General features: G+C 39.2%; 1 protein-coding gene across 12 annotated transcripts in view; it reads right to left on the minus strand.

Annotated features, from left to right (window-relative positions):
- The window catches only part of DOCK10 (dedicator of cytokinesis 10), a 268,554-nt gene that overhangs the window by 129,560 nt on the left and 123,632 nt on the right, over nucleotides 1-15,362 (minus strand). For all 12 annotated transcript variants that reach the window (XM_053215871.1, XM_027049213.2, XM_053215870.1 and 9 more), the window contains exon 3: nucleotides 11,879-11,968. In XM_053215871.1, the coding sequence (XP_053071846.1) occupies nucleotides 11,879-11,968 (90 nt within the window). The remainder of the gene's footprint in view (nucleotides 1-11,878; nucleotides 11,969-15,362) is intronic.

Consider the following 15,362-nt stretch of genomic DNA (forward strand, 5'->3'; position numbering starts at 1 on the left):
AAGAATTGGATGCTTAACCGACTGAGCCATCCAGACACCCCCCCCTTATTGGTTTTTGTATGTTTATTATCTTTAGTGTTATACATTTAGTGTAAAAATAAAATGGGTGATCCATTGTTCTTCTGGCCACGATAGAAACAAAATTACCACACATAAGTAAGATTAGTTACAATAGAGGACAATAACAAATTTTGATGTGATTTTTCCATTAGTTGAAGTCGCAAAATAAATATAGCTTACCTTACAAGCTTACTTTTAAAAAGTACACACAACATTGGAGTCCCTTAGCCTCCAACAAAACCTTATTAGTGAATTAAGAGCCTTAGTCTTCAAAACGGAAACAAAATTTTTTCTGTTCACACTTATTTTATTCAGAAAGGATAATGGCTTTTTTCTAATCTAGAGAGATTCATTTATTTATTTTTATTTAAAATTTTTTTTCTAGGTTTTACTTATTTAAGTACTCTCTACACTCAGTGTGGGGCTCAAACTCACGATCCCGAGGTCGAATCACATGTTCTTTCGACTGAACCAGCCAGGCACCCTGGAGAGATTTTTTTTTAGTTTTTTTCCCCAATAGCTTTCAGTAATTTAAATTGTGCATGTGGCTCTGATGTTATATCATAGGAGTTGGTTCTAAAGTGAGGGAAATCTTGCTTACTGTTGTGCTCTCGTATAAAGTTAATGCATGCATGAGAATCATTCATCTGCTGCCCAACGATTCAGAATCAGAAAATAGCATTCATTTTTACTTAATTTATACATGCAAAAAAAAAAAAAAACCACCAAAGCCCCAAATCATTTATTAAAAACACTTATTCTTACTTCTGGGTAAGTTTGAGGGCACATTATTCCACATATGAGAGTCACACAATTTGTACAAAGTACAAAGGCGTTTTGACTAAAAGAATGGTTTCTTTATCCATGCACATAATATGTAGTTCAAAATTAAACACGAAGCACATGAAATTATTTTAACCATAAAAGAGAAGTGGAATTCCCTATTTTCCGGAGACAGGATACGTTTCATTCTAGTTAGATATGTTTCTTTTAGTTAATAAAAATGGGCAGCATGAAATATATTTTAAGTCATAGCCAAGCCTCCTCTCCCCATAATTTTCTTTGCTATGTCGGGGATCCAAATTGTCTCACATGTTCTTTACTTCGCAACATGATGCGGCTTTTACCTTGAAGATTTATAATTTTCTCTTGAATTAGCTGAAGCTATCTTTCTGGAACCAAATGGTGGAGAAGAAGAGGAAGAGGAAGAAACTTCTCTTTCAATATTATGCTCATTTGATCATATTGTTTCTTATGTTTACAAAATTGTCCTTAACAAATTCAGCAATATTTTAGTTTACAATGTAACAGCCCGCTGAACTATTTTTAACTTTAGCAGCATGGAGTACTTTGAAGGGTTGCCATCCTTTTATTGGGTTTACTCTCAAAATGCCTTGTAGATAAAGAGACAACAATGTACTAACACCTTGCCTGATAAGATAACACACCTTTTCAGGGTTTAACCTGCTGTACTCAGGTTGTCCTCAGTCTCTGAAACTATCCTGTTAATGAACTACCAATGAGTCTGAATACCCAAATCCAGCAGACTCTTCCTTATGGGATACTGTTTTGGCATTTCATGCCATGGATTTGTACTTGCTAAGGACTCTTCTTTAATTCTCAGAAATCAGTTTCTTCTTGTTTTCTGCATCTCTCTTTCCACTCCATTTCCACTGCCGAAGCAGGACCCGCTTTACCAGCCCCTTAAGCAGGAATGTAGCCCAAGGACTCACGTCCCAGCTCCAGCCAGGTCCCTGTGGCATTTCTGGGTAACCTCTTCCAGGCTTAAAGCCTCACCTTTCAGATTCAGAGCAGCTGCCCGTCCCTTCCTCCTGTGTGGACACCTACCTACCTCACTCCTTCTTGGGCATCTCTCGTCTCGATATACATGTTGGCCAGTGGCATTCTCTTCCTTGTTTCATCCATCCCTGCTTGAGCAATCTTTACTTGCTTCTGGCCGTCTTATTTAAATTACGGGCAAAACTATCTAGCTATGAGCCCAAGCCAGATATGTGGGAGTAGTCCCCAACATATTCCTCTCCCTTGCTCTCTTTTCAGTCACCAACTTCTGCCAATGTCACATCTTTCATAGCCCTTTACTGTCACCATAATCATGCTGCTGTATGTTAGTGTAGGTCTTTAACCCAGCTGGCCTATTAAAATAGTCTTCTATGTGTCCAACTTCCCTTCAGTCTTATTCATCCCCCTCAAGCAAATCAATCCAGTCTCTTGTCTGCCTTTAGCTATTTTTTTTTCCTTAACAGGTGAACCTGACTTTGTTTTCCTATTTTACAGTAGTACTCCTGAGTTACGTATTAGATTGTGTTGCAAAATTCTGACCAGTGGTCTCTTAAATTTTGGCCTGGTGGTGAGCTCTTTTTTTTTTTTTTTAATTGTTTTAGTTTTTTTTTTTTCCATTTATTTGTTTATTTTGAGAAAGAGAGAGAGACCGTGTGTGCGTGCGTGTGTGTGAGCTGGTGAGGGGCAGTCAGAGAGGAAGAAAGAGAACCTCGAGCAGGCTGCACAGTGTCAGCGCAGAGCCTGATGCAGGGCTCGATCCCATGAATGGTGAGATCATGACCGGAGCTGAAATCAAGAATCAGACACTTAACGCTAACGGAGGGAGCCACCCAGGTGTCCCTGGTGTTCCTCGAAGGCAAGGACTGTGTTACATCCATTTGGTTATCAACAACTTAGTAAGTGATAAATGTTGTTGAATAATAAATCCAGTCCAATCTTTCAGGCAGCGGGACAAGACCCTTCTCTGAATGCATTTTGTATGTGATCCAGAGTTAACAGCATAAATCAGTGGGAGAAGAATTTTCTATGTGAACAATTTAGCCCTTTGTAAACAGAGGGTAATTAGCTCCACCCAAATGAAGTGAGAGCAGTTTCCGTGGACATCTAAAGCAGTAGCTTTAAGCCAGTTCACATTTACTTCTTGGAGCAGAGAAAAAAATAATCCAGTAATTAGGTAAGGGGTTGAGACGAGAAATTTAAGGGCTGGAAAATGGCGTTTCTCTGAACTTTATGAGCAGTATTATTTACGACAAACTTTGAAATTAACCTTGCGTATACTTGTAATTTGCTACATGGAAACCACATTTGGGGTTGTGGCCCAGCATTGCAAGAGGTTTACTCTCAGAACGGAGGCAGACATTTTGGATTCTAATGGTAAAAGCTTTATCCATGAAAAGAAAGAAACAATTTATTTCATACTTTGGGAGCTTTAATATTCTTTCTCTTCATCACTGTCTGCTTTAATGAAATGCATGTCAAGGTTCACCTAATAGATTCTGTTTTACTTGAGCTGTATTGTGCCCCTAGTTTCTGATGATCTCCTTCTATCAGATTTATATCAGCATTTCTCAAAGATATGTTTCCAGATACATGGGGAAAATGGACAGAATTTCTCCATGGTCAAATAAATATGGGAAATATTATATGCCCTATTCCCTTCTAAGACAGTCTCCGTGGGTATTAGCAAGTTAATGACTGAGGGTGTGTGTATGTGTGTGTGTTTGTGTCCCGTGGACGTCCTGTAGACCTGGCTGTCTGCAGAACATTCTCTGCCCATGTGAAACTGGCATCTGCTCTGATCTCAACCATTTGTTCTGCTGATTTTTAGGGTAGATTTCCTATGAAAGCCTAGAAATTTCTACAACATTTATTGTCTGTGTTAAGTCTGATTTGTATTTCCTGTTCAGTCCTGGGTTCTATTTCATTATTTTTTTTTTTTTTTACCTAGAGAACTCCACAGTTTCTAGTCTAGAACCCCTGCTTAAGATCTAAACTTTTCCTTGCCCTAATAACCTAATACTGTCTGGATGAGAATAGTACACAATCAGCGTGTGTGTGTGTGTGTGTGTGTATTCATATATAACAGTAGATGTAGACATAGATATTTGCTTCTATTCTTTTAATGTTTCCATAACTCTCAAATCCCTGAGTGTTTTATGTCTTGACCAAAGCGACGCTTGGATTCTCCAATTCATGCCTTCTTATTTCATCATTATTCTACTCCTGCAGCAGACTGGTTTCCAGAAATTGCAGAGGGCTTTGCTGGCAGAGTAACTTGCTATACCTCAGTACTTTGTCGGTATCTCTCTTGGCCATTCAACTCAAGTGGTCCCTAGACCCTTACCCTCTGTTGGGCCACTGTACCATTCTCGATTCTTTGTTTTCATCTTTTTGTTGAGAGACCAAACAGAGAGCTTAGCTTTAATTAGTGTTCTAAGCATCTGGCTTTATATTATTCTTTTGTGTATATCAAAATAAAAACTTTGCTATGGAAGTTTTGCTTAAGAAGTCTGCATCCTGTTTATAGATCCCTTTACTGGTTCCCCTAACCCCCAGTGGGAGGAAAGGGGGGGGTGGTGCTTTTTTTTTTCTATCACGGAAGTGTTTGATTTTTTAAATAGTTATACATGTTGATTTTAAGCCACTTATGAGAATCAGATAAAGGCAGTGCTCCCCAGTTGTTATTTTCCAAGTGTTTTCATATCATTGCTGTATTTATTTTTAGAAACACAGCACTGGAATAATGAATATGCTCGTTTAGAGATAAAGAAACTGAGGTAGAAAAGTTAAGTGTTTATCAAAATGAAGGGCATGTTCCCTTGTGAACAGTGGAAATGTCCACATCAGGTCAGGCTATTAATTTCATGGTTTAAAGGAATTTCTCAAACAGTCAGAGGGAGCCAAGTGGGTCAGGGCATGGAGCCTGAGGGTCAGAGAGACCAGAGGCTTAATTATGGCTCTATGTGAAGTGGAGCAACTTAGTTAATCATTCGGAACCTGTTTTCTAGGCTGTAAAGCGAGGTAGGGCTCAAAAATATACATAGATGTGCATTTTGCTCAACTATGGCTTGATGTTTAATTTATCATAACTTTGTGAAGTTCTCTGCTGCATGGGGAAATAAGCCTGCACTCTTGCGTGGGGAATAGTTAGCCTTACATTGACGAGATGGGGGAGAGGATTAACAGCCAATAAACCAGAAGAGGGACAGACTGTTCATTTTATTGAAACTCCTATGAAAACAGATGAAGTCATTCAAGATTAAAAAAAGAAAAGAAGGCTCGCTGCCTTTCAAAAGGAGCCGAGAATTGTCAAAACAGAGCGAAGTGCGAGATCATTCCAAATTAGTATTGAACTGGATGTGTTTAAATTAGCTTCGTGCCAGCCTGCTGCCTAGCAACCACAGTATTTGTCCTTGCCACCCCGTGGGGAGCCACAGGGCATCTAGTGCAAGGGAGGACCACAAAGGCTGCTTCGCCCGATGCAGCAGCGGCGGTAAGGGAAACACGTGTTTCTCCAAAACGTCAAGGAATCCCTTTCAGTGCTGGCTTAATCTGGTTTCGAAAATACAGCCGATATTTCTCAAAGTGCGGGCCAATAACTGTATGCATCAGAGCCACCCGGACAAAACTGGGGCGGGATTGTCAGGGAGAAGACTGAGGGACGTGTTCCTTCCAGAGAGCAGCCTTAGTAAAGCATCCTCCGGGCACTTACTGTCAAGGTTAAGAGGCCAGAAGCCATTGCAGGGAGACAGCAAGGGTGGGGATATGCTGGCTCTGTCTCTTCCCACCTGTATGACGCCGAACACCTGCTTAATCTTTCCCTAGAAGTCGCCTCATCATTACAAGGTGGCTGCTGCTGTAGCATCTGCTTATAATTACTGCAAGTAAAGAAAGGTCTTAGAAGTGTATCTGGCACGAAGAAAGTAGTCAATAAACGTTAGCTCTATTACCTACTGTGGTCAAGACTTTTGGCCAGCAGAATTCTCTGAGGTCATTTCTCAGTCTTAACCCAGCTTTCTGGTGACCCTTTCTTTTTATTTGCTGTCTCCAGGCTTGGGTATTCATGTTCTACCACCATCACGTGGTATTTGTAACTGGGATTTCTCTTCTTCCTACCCTATAAGTACAGGCTTCCCTTTATTTATATCCTTAAAACCAAGCAAGCTATGGCAGTTTTCACAGCTAGTGATGCAGAAAAAAATTCTCAGGTTAAAAAAAAGAAAAAAAGTTTCTTCCCAGGCTTCCTCTTCTTTCTTCTCTTTTCTTTTCTCTACTTTAGATCCATGCCGTTGAGAAAAACATAGCGAGTCATTTATGTTACCCAGATAAATGCTCTGTCCTGAGACGTGCAACACAAAAAGTACGGCAGATACCTGGGATCTACGGTAAAAGACACTGTACTTGACTTCTCTTTGGAGCAGTTCTTAGGAGAAAGGAGAAGCTGCGGGTGGAAGTTAGAAATGGAGGAATAACCCCAGGCTGCAAGTAGTTGAAAGGTAGGAACAAAGTTAACGGGAAGAAATTTCACCCCAGGGGAAATAACAAGACACAGTCAGATTTTGTGGCCAACCTGTTCTCCACCGAAGTTGACATTCTCAGAGAACTACACAAATAAAGGGGGTCAACCTGGCCATTTGAAGTCGTGGTACAGAAGTTCAGGAGAGCAATGACAAAACTAAAGACATCTAAGACCCCCAGAACAGCCTTAGAAGTCTCCAGTGTTGTACTCATCTTCTTTTTAGGCTGCCTTTTCCTTGGAAAGTGATTAAACCAGACACCTTGGCTGCATCCAGAGATTGGGGGCTGCATCTAGAGATCCTGAGATTTAGGACTTAAGCTTATGGGGCCCACCACGAAGGCATACCAGATAATAAAACAAGCAGGTGGGAAGAGGCAAGGGCATTAGCAGGCTGGCCACCAAATCCAAGGTCTCAAAGCCTCGGGGAGCAGACACCCAGAGCAGAGGTCTAAGAATCCCTGATTCATGTAGCAAGTTTTTCACAGCCTAAAACAGACTGCTGGAAACCTGGAAATAGACAAATACCCAATGCACCCAGAAAGAGGTAAAAAGATCATGACATGAATAGTCCCTAAAATCGTGGAGATGTTTATTAATCCACAGTAGTTTTATTACAAGTGATTATGAATGGACTGTATCAGATGAACTTAACTGGCTTCTATGACAGGCAGACAAGCCCAGTGGTTGGACTCATAAAGTGAAATGCATAAGGGATTTTGATCATTCCATATGACATTTTCATTACCAAAGTCAAATTATAATAATAAAAAAAGAATCTGATATGGTCTTTAAGGCGACTTGCAACTCTCAGAATAAGGTTGGATTTGAACGTTTGGAGACAATTTTACAAGAGACACTTGGGTGGCTTCCAATTCTGACAGCATTTTAAGATGTATTTCCACTAATTTCTTCACAAAATATTTTTTCACCACAAAAATACCCTTGTAACACAATATAGAACATATAAACTGAGATCCAATTTCCTCTCTTCCCCTTACAATCCCAAACTTGTGACATAACCAATGTTATGAGTTTATTCTACGTTTTTCATACTTTTTTAAAGCTTATATAAATAAGCCATATTTATGTATATACTTACAGGTTTTATACCTTCAAGATATCATAGTATATATTCTGCAACTTACTTTTTTCTCTTAACAACATACCATGGGCATCCAAGCTAATTTATTTATTTATTTATTTATTTATTGTTTATTTGTTTATTTATTTATTGTTTATTTGTTTTTGAGAGAGAGAGAGAGAGAGAGAGAGTGAGTGGGGGAGGGCCAGAGAGGGAGGGAGACACAGAATCCGAAGCAGGCTCCAGGCTCCGAGCTGTCAGCACAGAGCCTGAGGCAGGGCTTGAACTAACGAACCGCGAGATCAAACCTGAGCTGAAGTCGGATGCTTAACCGACTGGACCACCCAGGTGCCCCCAAATTACGTACATATAAATGTATTAGCTTGGGAGAACCTGGGTGACTCAGTCGGTTAAGCATCCGACTTCAGCTCAGGTCATGATCTCACGGTTCGTGGGTTCGAGCCCTGTGACGGGCTCTGTGCTGACAGCTCAGATCCTGGAGGCTGCTTCAGAGTCTGTGACTTCCTCTCTCTCTCTGCCCCTCCCTCACTAGCTCTCTCTCTCTCTCTCAAAAATAAAACATTAAAAAAAATTAAAAATAATAAAATAAATACATCTAATTTTTATTGGCTACATATTATTTTAAAATGCAGATGTGCCAAAATTTATTCAACCCCACTCTTACCAACTGATATTACAATTTGGTCAGTGCAACAATACTTAACCTTGTAATTATACTTTTATGCTCTAGTGTTTTTCTAATAACACACATGTTACATATGTATATGCACTACTTAAAAGGTACATTAGAATTACATCTGGGGGCCTGGGTGGCTCAGTCAGTAAGCTTACTTGACGCTTGGTTTCGGCCCAGGTCATGATCTCATGGTTTGTGAGTTTGAGCCCCACATGGGGCTCTGTGCTGGCAGTGACGAATTATTTGGGATTCTCTCTCTCTCCTGTCTTTCTGCCCCTCCCTCACTCATGCTCTTTCTCTCTCTCAAAATAAATAAATAAACTTTACAAAAAAGAATTACAGAATTACATCTCAAAGGTTACATATATGTGAGTATTATAAACACTGTATGATAATGTTTATTTCCGATATTCCCACTGTCACTAAATATTACTCATCTTAAAATTTTTCTTCATTCAAGTATCATACATCATATTTGTTTTAATTTACATTTTCATGACTGTAAGTGAAGCTGGCAACTTTTTGTGCCCCTCTCTTTGAACTGTGTACTCCTGTCTTTTGCTTATATTTCCTTGTGTTATTATCTTCGTATTAATTTGTAAGAGTTTGAAAATCAGGAATGTGTGTATGTGTTGCAAAAGATATAAAGAGTTGCAAATAATTGCTCTGATTAAATATTTCCTTTTGACTTTATTTATGGTACCATTAATCATATAGAAATGAAAATTTTTTATTTGCTTAAATCTGTTTCCCCTAAATTTCCACTTAAAATGTTTTCCTGTAGTTTCAATATTTTTGTTTTTAAAATTTAAATAGTTTTTATCCACTTGGAGTTAATTTTTATGTTAATGTGAGCTGGAGTCCTAACTTTATTCTCATCCAGAATGAATAACCAAGTGGTATTCATGAAATTGTCTAACCTGAGAGATATTTGAGAATTTGAAGTGCCATAATTTGTCAGTTGGTATGTAACCGTATTTACTTGGATATATTTCTAGATACCCTATTTCATTTCACAGATTTATTTTTTTATTCCAGAATGGAATAAAGTGGAAAAAGATGGAGAGTGTCACAATGTTTTTAAGCTAGCATTTTCTTTAATACCAAAGTGAGGGAAGAGAACTAGAGATAATTTCACTCATGAATATAAAAGCAAAAACATGAAATAAAATATTCGCAATTTGAATGGAGTATTAAGGTAATAATACAATTTGAATAAGAAAGTTTACACCAGAAATACAAATATGGATCCTGCGGATCACAGAGCTAAATTCAAGGGGTAAGATAGCATCAGAGATACTAAAGGCCTATCCCTAAAACCAAAAGTAAGACAGGATGGGGGCCTCTGGGGGGCTCAGAGGTTAAGTCTATGACTCTTGATGTCAGTTCAAGTCATGATCTCACCGTTGTGAGATCAAGCCCTGCTTTGGGCTCTGCACTGACCACGGCGCCTGCTTAAGATTCCCCTTCTCCCTCTTCCTCTGCACCTGCACCGAATGCATTCTCTCTCTCTCTCTCTCAAAAAAAAAAAAAAAAAAAAAAAGAAAAAGGAAAAAGAAAAAAGATAGGATGCCCAACATGAGCATTATTATTCAATCCCTGCTTTCAGGGATATCAGATAATAAAATGAGGCAAGAATTAAAAAAAAAAAAACCTACACAGTTATTAGGAACTAGGACGATTTTAATTGTTTGCAGATGATATGACTACACACTTAAACATCAAATAAGAATGATAAATGGTGTCTTTCTATGTGCAAAAAAATAAAATAAAGTAAAAACGAATGAAAACAAAAATTAACATTACAAAGAACTATTAGGATAAGGAAGATTAGTGAGGTAGCCATATATCTTCAAAAGCCACAGTTTTTTATTTTTTAAAATTTTTTTACATTGATTTATTTTTGAGAAACAGAGTGAGACAAAGCGCGAGCGGAGGAGGGGCAGAGAGAGAAGGAGACACAGAATCTGAAGCAGGCTCCAGGCTCTGAGCAAGAGGTCAGCACAGAGCCTGACAAGGGGCTCGAACCCACAAACTGTGAGATCATGACCTGAGCCGAAGTCCCATGCTCAACCGACTGAGCCACCCAGGTGCCCCAACAGTTTTTTTATTTTATTTTTTTTTAATATCAGCAATGTAAAGCAAAAAAAGGAACTGGATTTAACAAATTCTCACATTTTCAACAAAGCTATAAACTTCTTGGAAATAAATTTAACAACAAGCTGAAGATTTTTACCCCAAAGTGCAATATTTTAGGGAAGAACATTCAAGAAGAATTGGTTGAATATTCCTGGTAAGGAATTCAGTATCATAAATGTTTCAAATCCTACCTAAGTTAACACATATTTACATATTTACTGAAGAATGTTACTAGACCTTGTCTCAGTGATTCTGATTTTCTGGTGTAGAAAATGATTTGCCAACTCTTTTTTAAACTGTGATGTCCTACCAGATATTACGACTTCCTCTAAGGGGGTGCCTGGGTGGCTCAGTCGGTTAAGTGTCCGACTTTGGCCCGGGTCATGATCTCACGGTTCGTGGGTTCAAGCCCTGCGTCGGGCTCTGTGCTGACAGCTCAGAGCCTGGAGCCTGCTTCAGATTCTGTGTCTCCCTCTCTCTCTGCCCCTCCCTAGCTCATGCTCGCACTCTCTCTCTCTGTCAAAAATAAATAAACTTAAAAAAAAAAAAGACTTCCTCTAAGGTGACTGTAAAAAAAATATTATGGTACTGATGTCACATATATTATTTTTATCAGTCAATGTGAAAATAGCATACTCAGATATCATGATGTTATCTGAACCTGCACTTTTTCCTTTTTTTTTTTTTTAACTCCTTAGAAGGTAGTGTAATTTAATGTAATCTTTGGGAAATAAATATGGGATTGGAAAAAAACTCGTAAATAAATCTATGGCAAAGGATTTGGACTGAATAGTATAACGTAAAATGTGCATGATTAATACAGATTGATATAATATGTATGCTAATAAAGCTAGCTTATATTCGCACACATATGTTTGAGAGCTGAGAAAAGGTTTTGTTATTAAACTAAATCCTAATTGGGGATACACCATTTTCTGTCAGGATTCTGTTTGGCCTGTGCTGAATTTTCTCACTGCATTTTCTGTAAAGGAAGGACTAGCTTCATTTATTCATTCAACAAATATCTTTTAAGTAGCTGCCCTAAAGCATCCCTTAGTCTGCTCAGAAGAAGGAGCAAGGTTGTAGGCCTCTCTTATATCATCAGAATGCAAACAAATGCTATACCAAAAGGTTTTTATCATAGCCACAGGGTTTTACCATTAACTATTTCCATAGTTAGTACTTGAAAAAAAATGTATCTCTTAACATAGAAACTCTGTTATCCAAAATTCTCACATACGGTGGCCTTTCCCACTAGGTAAGCAAAATAAAATTATCCTCTGTTAAGAACACACAAATATTTTTCAATGTGACGATTTTAAGGGAAGTAAAAACAAAAGAAAAAAAAAGCCCCAAACTTGAAGAGTCACCACACAATGAAACATAATTGACAGGAGAATGGAAAGAATCTAGACATGACGAGGGCTGAAAAGGAACAGCTCATCATCCCATCTGGAATTCTCTACTGAAAAGGAGAGGAAGACAATAATAAAAGGGAGCTGTGTGGAGCCCCCCTCCCCCCCCCCACCGCCCAGGAGAAAACAGAGTTTATAAAGTAAAGGATGGGAAGCATCGCATTTACCTCTTTCACCAGCAAATTTTCTGCTTTGTGTTCTGCGTCTTCGGGTACCGTTGAGTACAGTGTGCGGATATCCCAAGACACGGTGGCCGTCTGGGGAGGACAATGAAAAGAAATGAAGTAAGCTCTCCAACCTGGAAGCACTGAGTAGACCACCCTACCGAAAACCCAATAAAAAAGTGCTTTAGATCTTAGCATCGGACAGTAGAAGAAGACAGAGAAATTTACATCTCTAGGAGACAGAAGCCAAACCTCCCTGAGATTGCCTCTGCCAGCATCCTTACAAGTACTGGTTTATCACAGAGGCTCATCGCGTAAAGCTCTTTCACTTCCCTGCAGGGAACAAAAGTTGGGGCATCTGTATATTTTGCCTAGCTTATTTCTATTGTATCTTTTGTTGTTGTTGTGAATCCTGAGATACAGTTGAAGTGAAAGAGAAACCTTACAAAAGCATCAGTATTTTAATCCTATTGTAAATAGTTTCTCGAGGTTCCACAAGGTAAATTTAACCCTTTTAAGAAGCTCTGAGGTGTGTGTGTGTGTGTGTGTGTGTGTGTGTGTGTGTGTGTGTAGCCACCATTTTAGGGGTGAGAAGAAAGAAAGGATGTTCAGTAAACCTGGATCTTGAGGAAAAAGACTCATGTTTTTGGTGTCTTTATTTTTGTTAAAATAAACAAAATGTTTTCAACTTCGATGCTCAACAAACGACTTTGCAGTAAACGAACAGACATAAAAAGTAATAAGATGTCCAAAACAGGATTTCATAGATTGTTTCCTCTTTATACGACATACAGTCCTCAGCTCCATCAAGCTGGGGGAAGCATGAAACACCCTAAAAGCAGTGACTTTCCATCACCAGCCACCAGCTTTCTTTAGTCTGTACTCCGTGGCTTTCCAGAAACGTTGGGGTGACCAGTCTGTTCACATCCATGGCACCAAACAGCTGGGGTCTTTCCTTTTGTATATCCCCAAATCCACAAATGATTCATCAGAGTTTCTAAAGCACAACCTAAAGTTCCTTTGAATTGTTCTAGATGAAGGGCATTTTCCCTAGACTCATTAATGAAACAGAGGAGATTCCCAAGACCCCTCCTTAGTTTTAGAGAAGATGGGTAGGAAAGGGGTCCAGGGAACGGGGTCCTCCAAGAGCACAGCTTCTGTGACAAGCTCTACCACCAAGGGCAGCATCATACCTGTTCTTCTAGTCCCAGACTCATATTTTCTTCAAATCCTCCTTTTTCTTCGCTCTTAATATAAGCTCCATGAGGGCAAGAGCTTTGATCTCTTTTGTTCACTGCTCTAACCTCAGTGTCCGGTGGGGCATTTAAATACTTGTTTGTCGAAAGTGTTGAGTGTGTGTGAATCGGGATGTGTGGGTTCTGTGCATATGTGTGTGCGTGTCTGCGTGAGCGTGTGTGATTAGGTGTAGTGCACGAGCGTGTCTGTGCGTGTGTGTGAGGATGATGGATGATGGTGTGCTGTGTTTGCGTGTGCATATGTAGTATCAGTGCGCGTGTGGGGTGTGTGTGTGTGCGGCATGTGACCACATGCATGTCGGTGCACAGGTATGCTGTGTGAGTGTGTGTGTGTGCGCCTTCACGTGCATAGTTTGGACGCTGCGAAAGAGGAAGAGTGTCATGTGAACCCGACAAAATCAGAGGATAAAAAATAATGAGGAAACAAAGTTCTAGATACATCCTAGGACAAAATTCAATGCTCATCCTAAAATGCAGTGTAGACAGAGCTCTCCTGATCCATGCATCTGCCCCAGGATGTCACTGCAGTTGTGTGAGCAGGGTGTAGAAGTTCTCTGAGGCCATGGCTACCAATCAAGCCAACTGTAGATACACCCACGTGAAGTACGATAGGGCCGATTTAGGACTTAGTATTATTTAGATTTTACATTTTTGATTCCTTTTGGATTCCCTCTTTCAAGTTGCTTCTTATATGTTGTGCACTCTGTTAGAAGATAAACAGTACATAAGCTCTATTGGAAGTCTGGAGTAAAAGATTAAAATCCATACCTAAGTTGAGTTTTCGAGATCATTGCGGGATTTCAATTATCTGGGTGTAACTTGTTTCCTGTTTGGGTAGATAATTCTCAGATACACAGTGTCACCTGCTTGGTGTTTACAGGGAACATTATATATTATAATCTACTGGCAAGATCAGGATTTTTTTTCTCTAATTAAAAAAAATTTTATATTTCAGTCATTATTTTAGAATACATTTTTTATACAAAAACGCAAAATATTATTCCTATTTCTCATTATCCCATGCAGTCTCTTATTGGTTTCTTGCTTTTTAAAAAAGTAGTAACAGCTGCTCTAAAATATTCCAAGTCTGATGGAAAGCAGAGTAACACGGCTCAAATGTAAATTTCTTAGGAAGTTATACCCAGTGCCCCACTAAGATCACTGCTTTCTGGTATAATACAGTCAGGATACTGAACTGGCTTAAGAAATTTTTTGTTTTCTTTAATGGTAAATTTCTGGATATGGACTCAGGATTCAAGTAATAATGGTCACATAGCTACTTGTAGTAAAAATAGAGTCCCGATACATAATACATACGTAATGTATGAGATTGGAAATTCACTCAAGTTGGGATTTATAAAAACTTTATAATCATGTGTATAATCACGTGTACCATGGCTATGACTGATTCCTGATGACCTCCAGTTATGAAATCATGTTCTTTTTTTTTTTAACGTTTATTTATTTTTGAGAGAGAAAGACAGAGAGTGCAAGTGGGGGAGGGTCAGAGAGAGAGAGGGAGACACAGAATCCAAAACAGGCTCCAGGCTCTGAGCTATCAGCACAGAGCCCGACGCGGGGCTCGAAACCACAAATGGTGAGATCAAATCTGAGCCGAAGTCGGATGCTTAACCGATTGAGCCATCCAGGCACCCCTCACGTTGATTCTTAATAAGACAACTGGGGCTGAATCACCCTCACGTAACCATGTGTTTTAGATTTAATCTAAAACATTATTTTACAACTTGCATGGACTTACTGTACATCTAATCCCTTGCACAGAATACACAAGGTATAAGAAAAGAAATGCATATATAATGAACGCCTGTGACATGCTATTGATCTCAGCTGTATTTTGTTGTGATACTGGAACATGTGGCTGAAAAAGCAGAGAGCCTCCATAAAGTATCAACTTTCAGAACTGTGGCACTTCTGCTGATGTCTTATTTCTTTAATGTGTCTCCATTGAAGCAAAAATAAATTCATCAAATAAAAAGCGAAGTATGCAGTCATATTTGTTAAGGGGATTAATATGGTTACAAAGAATTTCTTTTCTGAGAATTAGATGCTTTCAGACCACTACAAATTGCCTTGGCCACAGCAGACTTCCTGTTCTCTTTTATAAACCTTCTGGTTGACAATTAGTAGAGCTCAATTGCATGAAACGGATCTGAGACAGCACTGGAACTGAGCCGCAGTCCTCTTTTGGTGGTAGAGTTTTATAAGGGGCC

The sequence above is a fragment of the Acinonyx jubatus genome, chromosome C1 (assembly GCF_027475565.1).
Source record: "Acinonyx jubatus isolate Ajub_Pintada_27869175 chromosome C1, VMU_Ajub_asm_v1.0, whole genome shotgun sequence".
NCBI classification, from domain to species: domain Eukaryota; kingdom Metazoa; phylum Chordata; class Mammalia; order Carnivora; family Felidae; genus Acinonyx; species Acinonyx jubatus.